The 14585-nt window shown below is 37.9% G+C and overlaps 2 protein-coding genes across 3 annotated transcripts; one reads left to right on the top strand and one right to left on the bottom strand.

The window, feature by feature from the left end:
- On the top strand, positions 1 to 3261 carry LOC103718775 (40S ribosomal protein S15). The gene is made up of 3 exons (XM_008807734.4): positions 1 to 829; positions 979 to 1036; positions 2850 to 3261. Exons 1-3 carry the CDS (start codon positions 675 to 677, stop codon positions 3096 to 3098), a joined length of 462 nt encoding a protein of 153 aa, XP_008805956.2. The 5' UTR covers positions 1 to 674; the 3' UTR covers positions 3099 to 3261.
- Positions 3262 to 5871: 2610 nt separating this feature from the next.
- Positions 5872 to 9270, bottom strand: LOC103718774 (protein WRKY1-like). 2 transcript variants are annotated; one of them, XM_008807733.4, is made up of 5 exons: positions 9138 to 9270; positions 7729 to 8577; positions 7508 to 7633; positions 6720 to 6836; positions 5872 to 6583 (listed from the first exon to the last, which is right to left on the bottom strand). In XM_008807733.4, the coding sequence occupies exons 2-5, from the start codon at positions 8520 to 8522 to the stop codon at positions 6574 to 6576; spliced, it is 1047 nt and encodes a 348-aa protein (XP_008805955.2). In that variant the 5' UTR covers positions 8523 to 8577; positions 9138 to 9270; the 3' UTR covers positions 5872 to 6573. The 2 variants fall into 2 exon arrangements, with proteins under 2 accessions (XP_008805955.2, XP_008805954.2); XM_008807732.4 differs by having other exon boundaries at positions 5872 to 6836.
- Between the last annotated feature and the right edge of the window lie 5315 nt (positions 9271 to 14585).

The raw sequence follows: 14585 nt of genomic DNA on the forward strand, positions 1-14585 counted from the left end.
GAGACAATCTCCCCCATCTAAGATATATGTTCAATTTTTAAAAATAAGATTTCAAGCAAGATATTTGTTCGAGTTTTAAAAATATGACTTCAAGCAATATGTTGAGCAAATAAAATTTTAATTTTGTCCCATTATGCTTTGTTGTTTCCTATTAATGGTGGAACAAATCAGGAGGACTAGTCAAATATCACCGGCCATTTATGCTATTACGAGTCCAGGAGACGGTCTCTTACTTTGGAGACATCAAAAGTACTTTGTCTAAACCAAATACTAGCGCATGGTCTTCTTGCCCATTGATAAGTTTGTCATCTAATATACCAGCTTTCACAAAATTATTCTTCTACGTGATTACATTAACCTTTCACAAAATTAACGGTCAACTAGCTCAAATCAGCTAAACGAGGCCGAAGTGGTGCAACCTTCTCTCCTGTCACGTGCATATCACGTGCTGAGACACAAGTCCGTATAAAGCTATCAGATTGCCGGGAAGGAAGGGGGGGGGGAAAAGCCCCAGAAACCCCGCATCAGCGCTCGCTTCTCCCTTCTTCGACCCAATCTCAGCGATGGCGAGCCTCCTCTCCTCTCCTCTACTTTCATCTCGTCTTTAACGAATCCATGCCTGAGTTGATCTCGTGGAAGGCCTCTCTCTCGCTACTTTTCTTCTTCTGGGATGAATGCAGGCGGATCCTGAGGTGGAGGTGCCGGCGGGGGGGCAGCCGAAGAAGAGGACGTTCAGGAAGTTCAGCTACAGGGGGATCGATCTCGATGCCCTCCTCAACATGTCCACCGACGAGCTCGTCAAGCTCTTCCACGCTCGCGCTCGCAGGAGGCAAGCCCCCCTTTTCCCCATTCCCCCTTATCTTCCGCCGGATCTAGTTTTCCTCCATGGGCATTGTCTCCCTCTTTTGTTTTAATGCAATCAAATCATTTGTATGTTTAATTTATTTCACGAATGATTGAATGAATTCATTCGATCAGGTTCCAGCGGGGCCTGAAGCGGAAGCCGATGGCTCTGATCAAGAAACTGCGCAAGGCGGTAAGATCATCCAAATCCTGTTTTGTATCTATTTCCTATGTGCCTTACGCACTGTTGGATATCCATATTAGATCTGGTATCTCTTACGTATTCAGTTGTCATATTATGTTATTTGTTGTATGCAAGGTAGGCCGTACCAGTCCAAACCGAACGGTACAGACCGTACTATATAAATTTATTATTAGTACAGATGGTGCACCGACACTCGGTATACTTCAAAAAATATCGGACTGTACTGTACTGCTAGTGTGGCACTGGTACAGGTCTGATATCAAGATGGCAAACCTTAATTGTATGAGCCAAGCTTCTATGTTTAAAGCAGCAATTTTTTCATCTTGCAAGTCTTTGATAAAGTGCAAGTGTTGGGGTGGTTTTCTATTCTTTCAGTGGATAGATTTTTCTTGTCGGGGGTTTTAGAGATGAGGGGAGAGAGAATGTGGTTAGTTGAATAGATTGGGCCTTATGAATAGTGGATCATGATATTTGAGCTCTGATTTGTGAAATCTAAGCTGCTAAAATCCTACAAGGGGGCTCTTAAGTACACTTCATAATTTCTCTTCTATAGATTATGTTGATAGATCATTTGTGTGTGCAGATTTCGAGGGAAAGATGACTGAGTGTTAGGAGAAAATATTGCAATTTTCATTAAATATATGATTTTTAATTTTCCTTCTCATATGTTTAGATTGTTATATGTGTATTGTCATCAAACAATTGATCAATATAATACATTCCAAAATATTGCCAAAAAAACTGTCAATTTTTCTTATTTAATTTTTTTTATAGTGTAAATTTACAAAGCCACATAATTGAAACTTTATGGTCGAAGATCCGAAATAATATAGTTCACTATAAAAGTATGTCTACTTTATTATGTTTTGACGTGGTTTGCCAACACCACTGTTGAACCCTATGTTACGTATAGTCACCGAATATCAACCAGAAAGACCTTCTCCAGTAGGTTTGCAGTCAGCTTGATATACCAGGCTATGATCACTGAAGGTTGAGAATGCTCATGGATTTGAGAGCTACATTTCGCGATTCTCCAGGATTTTCGAGTCTACACTGAGTTGGAGGATGGTGAATTTCTAGAGGATGGTCCATCAGTTATCTCCAGGATGCTTTATGAAAAAGCTTCGACTCTTGACGGTTAAAGTTATACCAAATGATGTAGTACGATCTTCTGAAAGTTTAGTGCACTCTTTTGAACATTGATGGTATGGTCACTCATTGGTAGAATGCTAGTTTACTTAATTTGTTTCATGAGGAAAATATGAGCTGACAGTATTTTTTATTGTTTAAGCATATAATCAACCTTATTACCTCTTGTTCTCATTCTTCAAAGCATATCTTTGAATACCATGATTACTTTTTTAATCATACTTGTTGCTTGTGTTGTTTCTTTTCATTCCTTAATGAGAGCAGGTTGGGCTTAGCTCAACTCTTTTCCTGAGGAGGGAGAAAAAGGAAAAATAGCTCATGCTAACTTATTTCTGGAGTTTCCATGGTATTTGGACTTTATAGAGTTTATATATAATATCTTACCACCAAGCGCTTGCTCCGGCGATATCACCCCTTGCACTTTGGCAAGGGGGTGGGATTTGATTCCGGTTGGCATCAACCCTTGAGGGGCCGATGGGGTTAGCGTAGGAGGTGGGGATTAGCCCTCCTATTCCCAATAAAAATAAAAAAATAAAAAGCGGTATCTTGATCAGCCTGATATTTTGGATTTTTTTTTCTAATAAGTTGATAGACACCATTACATGTGGAAAACTGATCCTCATTACGCCCGTGTTATCAATTATCCATGCAGAAAAAGGAGGCCCCTCTGGGCGAGAAGCCTGAACCAGTGAGGACTCACCTCCGCAACATGATTATAGTGCCTGAGATGATAGGGAGCATTATTGGCGTATACAATGGCAAGATCTTCAACCAGGTTGAAATCAAACCTGAAATGATAGGTCACTACCTCGCAGAGTTCTCCATCAGCTACAAGCCTGTCAAACATGGTAGGCCTGGTATTGGTGCCACCCACTCTTCAAGGTTCATTCCACTCAAGTAATGAGTTTTGTGCTGTCAAAATTTATGCTTTTGAGCTCCCTTAGTGGTTATATTTTGATGGAACCCTCTTTTCCCAATTAATGGAATTTTGACCTGGTTGAATTATTTGATCTGGATAATTAAACTATATTCCAATGACAATTTCATTTTGATATCCTTGTTGATATTAGTTTGATCTCACTGATTGCAAGTTAGCTTTTAACTTCCAGCACATTCTGTACTATCTGTTGTTTTGCTTGTTCATAATGGCCAATCAAAGCGATTAATTCCCAGAGCTGGTAATTACCCCAAAGCTGATTCATGGAGGTATTTTACTATCATTCTCTGCGAGAAGCGTGTCTGACGTGTGTAGACCTAAATCCTGTTTGTTACATCATTTCAAGTATTTTTCTAAACTGATCATTTTGGCAGAGAACACTAATTTATGGATGCTAAAAACATTAATACTTGAGAGGCTTGGACTCGTTGTAAAAATTATATTGCCTTGATATAGCTAACCAGTCATTGTTATTATGTGGTGACATAAATATCTGCTTAAGATAGATGCGGTGAGTATTTTCTGTGCGTTAGCATTCTAATTTTTGTTTTAAAGCACGATTCTATCTTCCAAATGTGTGCATTCAACATACCACAGGGCACACAATATGTTTCATATGCATTGGCCTTTTCGTTCGTTTCGTGGTCGGACGGTTGGTAGGAAAAAGATTGGGAGCAATTTCAATGTGGCCCGGCCTGAAGCTGCCTGGTGATTACTAGGCTCGGTCGCGGTCTGTGAACAATGAAAAAATAAGAAATTGTCTCACGTTTGGTTGAAGTTTTGAGATAAAATATGAGAAAGTAGTTTTTTTATGAAAACCACATTTATAAATATATATATATATATATATATATATATATATATATATATATATATATATGGAATATGGGAAGCCTAATTCTCCCCTCATGTGAATTAGAATGTTTTTTTCAAAAATGCTTTTAAGTTTTTAGATTGAATAGAATAAGATTTTTTATTAAAAATATAATAAGTATTTTATATAATTTTTTTTTAAAAAAAAAAGTAGATGCTCAACCAATCATAAATTATTTTGGAATGTGCTACTTTTATGGTCAATCAAACATACAAAAACTGTTTTCTTATATAGGTATTAATTTTTTAGAAAAAATATTTCAAAATTTTTTTTCATTGAACCAAACAAGCTTGGTAGTAGGACAAATTAGCCTCACTAGTTGGGCAACCCAAATTTTACTCTTGGCGCAAAATAAATAAAAGAAGAGATGTCTATACCACAAAACATTGATAAATCTCCTTTTAGTTGGAGCTTCATATCCTGGGTTTCCCGGGATTGTGCATTCGGCAGCCTCTCCCAATCGCACCAAACTCTCCCTCTCTCGACCTACACGCCTTCTTCATCCAGAGCGAGATATCCAACGGATAATTGTATGTTCGCATCGAAAGAGGACCAACCACCAAGTCATTGTAACGCAGGATTCTCCTGCCAACCTCCACCAAGAAGTCTCATTCTTTGATTTGAAGACCGTAGTTGACTCTTTGATCATCCTTGTAACTAATTGGTACACAATATCCACGTTAAATTTATGCACAAGTTTCCCGTTTTCAGTTTCATAAACGGATGGTAACTAGCACTGCAAAGTTATAATGGAGGAAGTCTATGGCTAATAAAGTTCGTTTTATTATTATTTTTAGGTACAACAGCGGCTCACACCTTACGAGTATGAATGCGGCTAATAAAATCAGAAAATAACAGAGCAGATAAAGAATTCTACATTATGTCACGCTTCTTCCAAATGAAACTTTAGGAATGGTGAGCGGCATAGTAGGCAATCCAATCAGCAGAAGTTTGTTTAACGACGCTAAGAATGGCTTGGTTCCTCTACTGTGGCATCCAATAAAGGTTCATGATTATCATCTGGCGTGTAGATTAAGCATGAACTTGTTCTAAGTTCATTTACCAAAATACAAATCTGTTATTGAGCATCAAACCAAGTTTATTCCATAACACTTGTCACATTCCCCAGGGCTCCAGAAAAGGGAAGATTCGCAGTACGGAGTGTCATACCTTCACCCTGCCTGCCCACTTATTATAAAATTGTGAAACGAGAAGGAACATGTTTGCTTAAGAACTGAAAAAAGGCAAAAGCTGGCCAAGTTGGCTTGGAGCTATTGCGTTCGCTCTTCCCCGTTATTAATTTAACTGGATTGATGGGTACTTCTGGCATATAAGAGTAACCTATTATTATTTTAAATTTAACTGGATTGATGAGTACTTTTGGCATGTAAGAGTAACCTATTATTATCTTGGTACACGCCACCAGTCACGGCTTCATCTCTCCATGGATGCATTGAAGTCTGGAAGATAAAACAAATTATGGTATCTTATTATAAAGTTGTTCTCTTGAGGCTTGGAAACAACAACCAAACCTGAAACCTCTTTGCTTGCTTGCATGGATAAGACTGGATACATCAATCTCCCTAAATCCTGCAATCGTTATAGTTATAGATTAAGACGCGATCATATAGAAGATTTTGATTCCATATGCCCAATCCGTTGTCTTGCAATGGCTGCAAGCTTCAAGTTTTGGATCATTCCCACCATGATCTTACATCATGAGAGCAAAGCTATTAAGCTATTTGCAAAAGGATGCAACAACACATTTGTACCAGAAGGAAGAAAAGAGAGAGAGAGAGAGAGAGAGAGAGAGACAGAGATACATGTAAGACTCGAGGGAATCATTTTTGGGAGCAATTAAAATTTAAAAAAGAACTATTAGCTTTCCAAATGCATCCAAAATACTGAGGTTTGGAAGAGTTTTCCAAGTCAGGACAAGCAGACAATAATAGCAGTACTCAGCAGGAGCAAGGCTTGCAGAAGTGTCAGATGGGAAGGCACCGTACTTCACGAGGTGATGAGAAGCTCCATGATAATCAAATACTTGGCATCTCACAAAGCAACACCGAATGGAGACTTCATGGAAGCTTCATTGGTCCAGAAGCAAGCACCTTATAATTGAGAGTTTGAGACAGCTTGCAGGCATGGACCACCAGAGCATGGATGACCAAGTACTAATTATCCATAGAACAAAAGCTGAAATGAAGTACTGAAATGAAAGCAAAGCAAAGAACAGATTAGAGCAACATGAAAATACCACCATTTCCTTCCAAAGATTACAAGATGCCCATTGTTGTCTCAAAAAAGTTTGCTATGTAGTATCCTCCATCCATCTGCTTCTAAACATGTTTGAAGAGATGGTATGAGATGTAAATTGAACAACTCCAAGTTCATCCAAACGAGCAAGATCACATTCCAAAACCAAGAAAAAGAGTTCTTTGTTTGCTTTCTTCAACCAGTACTCGGGTAGCATTTCTCCTGTTGTATGCTCCCTTTTCGCCATGGAAAGCTCGCAGGACCCAGGAGACCTTGCCCACATCAGCAACTGCTCCACTGCTTCGATCTTTAAAAAAAACTGAAAGTTAACATATGCAGGAGTGATTAGGTCACCACTAAATGAGGGGCTGGGGATGCAAATGGAGCAACAGCTCTGCTGGTTGCTGGTGGAGAGGCTCTAATGCCTCTAAGCGTGGGCAGACTGGGTTAGCAACCTGGTATGGTTGTGCTCGCCTTCGTAAGTAACAATGAGCATTGAGGGGTCTTCCAGGCACCTCTCAACATGCTTCCTTGCAGGGCAGCCCCTCATGCTGCTGCATTTGTAGTATCCCCTGCATTACATTAAAGGTGCCATTTTCTTAGTGGGTTCTTATAACTTCAAATTCAATGAAAGACAGAACCTAAATAGGAATGGCAAGAATCAAAAAAAAAAGAGAGAGAAAATGGTAAGATCGAACTTTCTTGACATACGGTATTTCAAAACATAAATACACACCACCATCAAATAAGTTTGGTTCAGATCTACTCATAATTTCAGAGAAAACTACTGACTTGCTTTTGTCATCATGGGTTACTGTATGGAGTTGACAAAGTTTAGGTGCCTGATGAATAGAGTTGAATGAGTATATGCAACAAAAAAGTTTGGCAACAAGAAGAAAAAAAAGTGGAAAAATCAAGGTGTGTTCAGTTTCCACAATAGAGAGCATTACTCAGAAGTGCTTTGTACCAGAATCAACAACCTCATCCTATCAATGCTATTGTTACTCGTAGTTATTAGGACATGTGGGAAACCAAATCAATTTGCAGTTCAGAACATTTCAGAGCGCAAAATTCTGCAACATGATGTGCTTGTGATGGGATGCATTTATTGTTCTTTACATATGTCAAGCCAAATATATAAGCCGTGAACAAGGAGATCAAACTATAACTAAGCAGCTACCAAAGGCCATAAAATATTCATTGCCCAAAATTCATACAAGTTGGTGTTGAGAATATATTATACCTAGGATGAGGAGAACCTTTGATTGGTTTCTGCCCATACTTCCTCCATGAATACTCATCAGGCGGGATGTCAGCAAGTTTGTTACTGATTGCAGGAACCTTAATGGATCTCTTGACTCTCAGTTTCCTGCAATTATAAGAACAAAAAGAAACTAAGATTTCAAAACCAACAATGTATTAAATCCAACAAGAACCAAAAAAAAACAGCTCTAATAGTCTAACCTCCTCTTGGAGCAGTGGCACCTGCCGGTGGTTGCACATTTTCCGCTCCCATCCTCTCCTCTACCGGAGCACCTCCTCTTCGGAGGCGGTGCGTTCACTGGATCGGATGCTGCCGGCCCGCCAATCAGATGGAATGCCTTTCCATCCAAGCTGGCCACACTCCCATCCATGCTCAGCGATGACAAGAAGGACCTCGTCGACGACATGGTCGGCGTGCAGCTTGAGCTGTCAAACTTGAGGTTCATGCCACTATTGCTCCTCCTAAACATGTCAGCCTGGAACTTAATCTGCTGCTGGAGCTGAAACCTTTGGTTGCTCTGCTGCTGCCGGAGGAACTGGAAGTGCACTGCTGTTGAAGGACCCTGCGGTGCAAGCTGGAGAGTGCTCCTAGAAGAAGATGAATCCAAATCCAGCCCTGCGTTCTCAAGAAAGGTCATTTGGGTGACCTGCTCTGGATTTTTAGCACTGTGATCCAACTCTGGTGCTGAGGTATCTAATAGACTTCTTGGCAGGAATTGGAGAGGCTTGGGAGAAGGGTCCATCTTAGATACCGCAGAGTGGTCTAGGAAGGCCTTATGATTGAAGGGGGGCTGGACTCTCTTCACAATCCTCACCCTGGCATGACCCACACCATTGCTGAGCATCGAGGCCACTCTCTTGAACCTAGAAACAGCCTCCCCTGCCTCTGCCACCAGATTACTATACTGGACTTGATCCTGGGACTGGGAAAGAAGGCTCAGGACTCTGTGGCAGCTCTCCACAGCAGCTCGGTTAGCTTCTTCCACCTTCTCCATCTCCACACCAAAGTCCTAAAACACCCTAAATACCCCAAAGACTCAGCAGCAGCATCTGAAACCACCAAAACCCACTTCATCAGAAAGATCTCAAACAAAAACCATTACAGAGACCGAAGCGCATGGAAAGAAGAAAAATCCAAGATCCGATTTTTGATAGCTTATTCACGAGTCTTCTCGCGCAGTATACCAACAGAGAATCAAATTAGAACAATTGCAAAGGATTTGAACAAACAAGAAAGTGCGAATAAACGATCCAAAACAATAATAAAAGTAATGCAGGGAGTGTGTGGAAACCCCAAGATCTCAGAAGCAAGGACAACCAGCCAATCACATACCTTGACTCAAAAAAGGAAGATGTCTCTAAACTAAATTAAGAAAGCAAGCTTAAATGGAAAAAAACGTAACCGAGATGAGATTTTGATGATCTGAATCAGCCCCTATATAAGAAAAGATACTCTCTCTGGATTGATTCCATGCAATCTTATCAAAAGAGGAGCAATAATCTAGATGTTAGATTTTTTAACTTTTATACAGAAATCCAGCCAAAAGATCGAGACAAACCGGAACGAAAACAAGAGAGAGGAGGAAGAGGAGAAAGCGCGGAGGACTGACCTTGGATTCGAGATGGGGGAACCCTAGATTGGTCCCATGGCTGCCTTAGGGACTGGAAGGTGTGAAGGGGGGGTGCCTGCGCGGAGAAGAAAATTTCCATCCTTTATTAATATAAATAAAATAATACCAAAACCCCCGCCTTGGAGTGAAAAAATTAAAAAAAGTAAAAAAAAAAAACTCCGGGGACTAAAATAGTAGATTCCGCGTTGAGAGGGGTCTCAATTAAAAAACCAAGAAAAAAAAAAGACTTGGAACTTGGAAGGAATGGTAATGATGATTAAAATGGACGGTAGTGATTTATTTTTTAATCGTGGGTCCCACACATGAGACCTCGATTTTCCTTGCATTATTATAGTCTTCATGTCTTTTGCGTTGTTTTAATTTTTATTTTTATTTTCAGACAGGGGTTCTTTGTCAACATTTCCGTCGGGGCGCGGTCTCTGACCTTAAGGTGGGAGCATCTCGAAGTAGCCGTTGCGGCTCAGATCGATCCAGAGAGCGACACGTGTCCTCAGGTCCGGTTTGTGGGCGCGCGTTTCGGGTGCGTTTTGTTGACCGCAGCAGCCTTTGCTTCCGCGCTGGGAAGCGGTGAGCTCGAGTGGGCCCCAAGGAGGTCGGGGACTCCGTTGACTCCTTTGGTCCTCTCTCTCTCTCTCTCTCTCTCTCTCTCTCTCTCTCTCTCTCCCCCCACGTCTTGGGGTTAATTTTTGCGGTGGGTTGTCGGTGTCTGTGGCCAAAACTTGGTCCTTCAACGAGAAATTATTAGGTGGACGGCTCTCTCTCTCTCTCTCTCTCTCTCTCTCATCCTTCTATACAACGGTCCAATATTTGCAGGGCAATTGAGTACTTTGCCTCTTAACGGAAAAATCATGATAGTGTCAAGAAAGCTAAATTCTAAATCCCTTGTTTTTTAAAAAAAAGAAGTTTGTATCTCAAAATCATTCCATTCCTTCCAAGATGAAAATAGTATTTGATAAAATGTTTTTCAATAATGTGAAGAGATCTTATGCTTTGCTTAGAACTCAAAAATATTATAACTAAATTCTCGGCTTCAGGCCATGATAGAAATCCTCCTCTTATAAAATTGTTGGTTACATTTAGCTTTGCTAAAATAGATTTTTTATAAATTTTCTCCGCATTATGCAATCTTGATTTTAAGCTAAGCCCTAGGATATACGTTTTGCATAATGTGGATAGGTCTAATCCTAGCATGGCTTAATTCATTCTAGACTACTTAGAATAGGTTTCAAATATGAAACCAAAGGTGCAACCTAGCTCGGTTTAATCTAAATTTCGCATAATGTAATCCGTGCACGCACCTAACACGGATGTGGGACCTGATTTGGATTGAAAAATGTTAATATGATTTGAAGTCAAAGGATTAGCCAAGTCCCACTCTTTGTTTTCCCTCCTTGAATCAATTCAAAATTATCCATCCAAGGAGAAAGAAACTCGATGCTAACTTGACATCTAAGCTTTGCATTAAGTAATCTAGCTTAACATTTAATGACTCATTTTAAATCAAATCGGATTCGTGATCCAACTTGTTGATTGAGTGATATGTCATTATAACGCCATGCTGCCCATTTTTTTCCCCTTTTAAATAGCGTCAAATCATGACACGCTAAATTCCACCTTTTTTTTGCCTTGGCGAATATGAGCGTAATTATTACTGACGACTCTTTTGCGGTTTCCCAAACCTTTTTTTTATTCTTTGCCACAGCCTTTTGTAATCATCAAGTATTGAAGTAATCTCGCCTTAAATAAATGCTTAAAACGGATTATTAGCGTTAATTAATTTGTGAAAGGTGGCCATCCAAAGTGTGGCACGTTAATGAGAACATTATTAAAAGTGAAATCGAGCCTTCATTTGGGAACAGAAGATGGTGTATTTTGGAGCAGATGTTAAGAAATGGGACCCACCTATGAAGGAATTTGAGCCACGGAATTGATGCTGGAGCCTGGCAGAGCTAGGTTTAAACGGGGTGGGATCCTTTTTGGTGCCTCAAATGTTGGGTTTGTTTAGCGTTACTCATTTGAAAATCGTGATATATATTATATATTTTCAATTTAGTTTTTGATGCTTGTACGACAAGGAAGGAATATGGGTGAGAGTGCCCCATCATCCACCGGGCGTGAAAAAAAAAAAAAAACTTAAGGCTGAGTTTGACGTCATCATTATTTTCTAAAAAAATATAAAACAAAAATTTTATTTCTACGGTGAATAGTTAGAAACATGTGAAGTACATGGCTAATCCAATAACAAAAATTTCGTAAGAAACTGGAGCAGACTACCATGAGATAAAAGATTTTCTTTCTAAAAAGATCCGATTCGGAACTATTACATGTCCAAGATTTAATATTGAAATCATTTCAGAGTTTAAATATTTAAAAATAAAAATATATTTGATTTGTTTTCACAATAAGGATCAATGAGGAGGGAGAGAGAAAAATAATGGAGCCTGATTGAAAAAGTAGGAGAGAAAAAAAAAGTGGAGATAGAGCCAACAATGTGGCTAGGGCGAGAAATAACTTAGCCTCGGATGAAGAGATGGCCGACGAAGACCGAAAAGCTAGTGAGATTAGATGGAAGAGCTGAGGCTGAGGGTAAGAATGGGCGTAACATGGGTGGTTAGAAAAAAAAATATATGTAAATTTTTTTTTATTTTTTAAAAAATAATAAAAATTATTTTTAAAAAAATAGAAATAGGATAACCAAATATAATCTTTGTATTAGATTCCAAATTTCTATTAAACAAAAAGAAAAGAAAAAAAATATTACCAAACAGAAATGGGCTGATCCAATATTTAATATGCATTACTAACTCATTCTTTATATAGAATCAAAGTTTCAGAACTACTTGTATATCTCCATTTATCTAATATAATCTCAGATAAAGTAGCAACTTAAAAACCAGTTTGTCATGGTAATTACATGAGGTAGGATTACAGGTCCATTCTTCTATATAATTACGGATTAACAAACTTACAAAATTGAACCCTTTTATTTCCATATGAACTTGAGAAAGATCCGGATTTACTTAACTTGAATGTTCTCGATGCATGCCCCATCGTTTTAATTTCTTCTTGATAACGATGTCTCCTTTATTCTTTAGGCTATGATGTGGCCGGCGGATGGAGGTGGGACCTTGGTATTTGCCCACAAGAAAATATCTTGCTTCAGATAGATTTATAGACGCCCAAGCAGGATGGATGCACATCAAGGTAGCTTTTGATATCTTGAAAAGAGTTTGGCCAATTTTTTGTGAGCCAAAAGGAGATTCCCTCTGAAACTGAGACTGCTGTGATGTGTCTCGAACCCAAAGGTATTGAAATCATTGTGTCGGACGGACCCACTGCATGGCACACTGGTACTTGTGCTCGAGCTCCCATCTCCTTTTTTTTCCTTTTTTTTTTTTTTTCTCCTTAAAGATCTCTTCTGTTTAGGGTTTAAAAAGGTTCGAGGGGTCAATGCCAGTGGAGCACTGAGAACTTTTAAATCATTTCTTTGGATGAAGAAAAAACTATAATTAGCACTCAATTAGAGAGTTTGGTTTCTTAAGGAGTGGATCGAACTCTCTCTATCAACTGCACTTGATGCATGGCAAGGTATGGAGGTATGTTGCGTTCTTGTAGAATATCTCAACAATTGAATGTGTTAAGTACTTGCATTGATAGATACATCCCCTAATTCATTCCAGTGATCTAAGATCAATGTATTTGGTAGGCCATGATCCAGTGACTAAAAATTTCTGGATATCCATAAGTAACTTGTTTAGTATAGTACGGAGATCTAAAATCACCAACCACATAATACCACAAATACCCATGATATATCTTAGATGGATTTTTTATTTTTAATTCTTATGAATCAAAAATGTAAGTCAATATGCTAATTCCTATAATAGCTTCATAATTTTGTTACATATTCTACTTTTAGTAGCCCTTATCATATAGTTATTAATCATATAAAATATATTATAATAAATTATTAATATATTTATCAATATATTAATTATTAATATATTCTATAAAAATATATTTATTACTCCTATAAATTATTAATCTGATAAAAATATGTTATTTTTCATTATAGAATTAATATTTTTATTTATACTTATAATAGATTTTTAATACTAATAATTATTTTGATTAGGAAAATAAGGTAAATAGGAGTAATATATTAAATATTTTCATTATATAAATATAAAATATAATAATATATTTCTACTATAATTTAAAATTATCTTTCAATAATAATAGGATAATAATATGATTAATAATATATTATAATATATATATCATTAATATAATATATAATATCAACATAATATTATATATATATATATATAACATTGACATAATATATTCAAGGTATATTGATATATCAATTTTTCTGCTAAATTTAGGGGTATTTTTGTCTTCAACTTTCAACCCAAGATCATTGCCATGGGGTGATCTTGGATTTCCGACCTCAAGGACAGATATCCCATAGCCCCCAATATATGTGTAAGGATCTGTGCGAATGTATGTTTAGTCCTACATCAGTTATTCGTTGAATAGATGTTGGGAACTCAAATAATATCTTTCGTCTAGCTTTTTTGGGGGAGGTCCTGGGTTGTTACAATATGAAGGCAAGTGATAGAAGATGATGATATCTCAAATATATGTTTATTGTTTGACATGCAATAATTGTTTTTTTCAAGATTAAGAGAGATTAATCTCTACTTTCTATCGTATATCCATTCCATCCACCGAGAATTGATGCAAAAGGTGACAAAAGTAATGCCATTCAAGCAAATGCTATGATATATTTGAGAAGGGAAATATAGATTCTAATTAATCTTTACATGAGAAAATCAGGCAAATGGTGGGTGAAGAAAAAACAAAAGAACAAAAAAAAAAAAAAACCTCAACACTCCTAACTAGTGTGGAAATGAATAATGAATTAGACAAATTGAGTTGGTATGGAACGGGAGATCAGTATCAGATGCAACTGTGGGAATGTGGGTGATTAAACTTGATCGGTGCAACCGCATGTCAATTAGTAAAAGTTCTAACAAAATGCATGATATGTGAAGATCTTATAAGTCTAGATTTCTTGTCAAGGAAAAGGAAGAGATATTATGAGACTGGAAAAATTTTGAAGAGATGTAATCTAGAGTGGGTATAGGATGAGCCAAAATTTGGATGATGCAATCTAGAGTTTTTTTGGGCATGCAATTATATAATCCAGTTTCTCCTGAGCACATTCAGATCGTTTTTTTTGTATCTTGTCAATTTTGCTTTCATTATTGTTGTTGTCCCATGCTCATGCAAATGGAATGATCCTTAAGCCATCCTTATAGATGAAGCCACAATCACCACTAGAACATTACCATTGCGTCCATGTGATAATTAAAAAAAAAAAAAGTCCCTTCCGAGCTACTTGTGATAATTACTAGTTTT

This window comes from Phoenix dactylifera, chromosome 16 (genome assembly GCF_009389715.1).
Source record: "Phoenix dactylifera cultivar Barhee BC4 chromosome 16, palm_55x_up_171113_PBpolish2nd_filt_p, whole genome shotgun sequence".
Classification (NCBI taxonomy): Eukaryota; Viridiplantae; Streptophyta; class Magnoliopsida; order Arecales; family Arecaceae; genus Phoenix; species Phoenix dactylifera.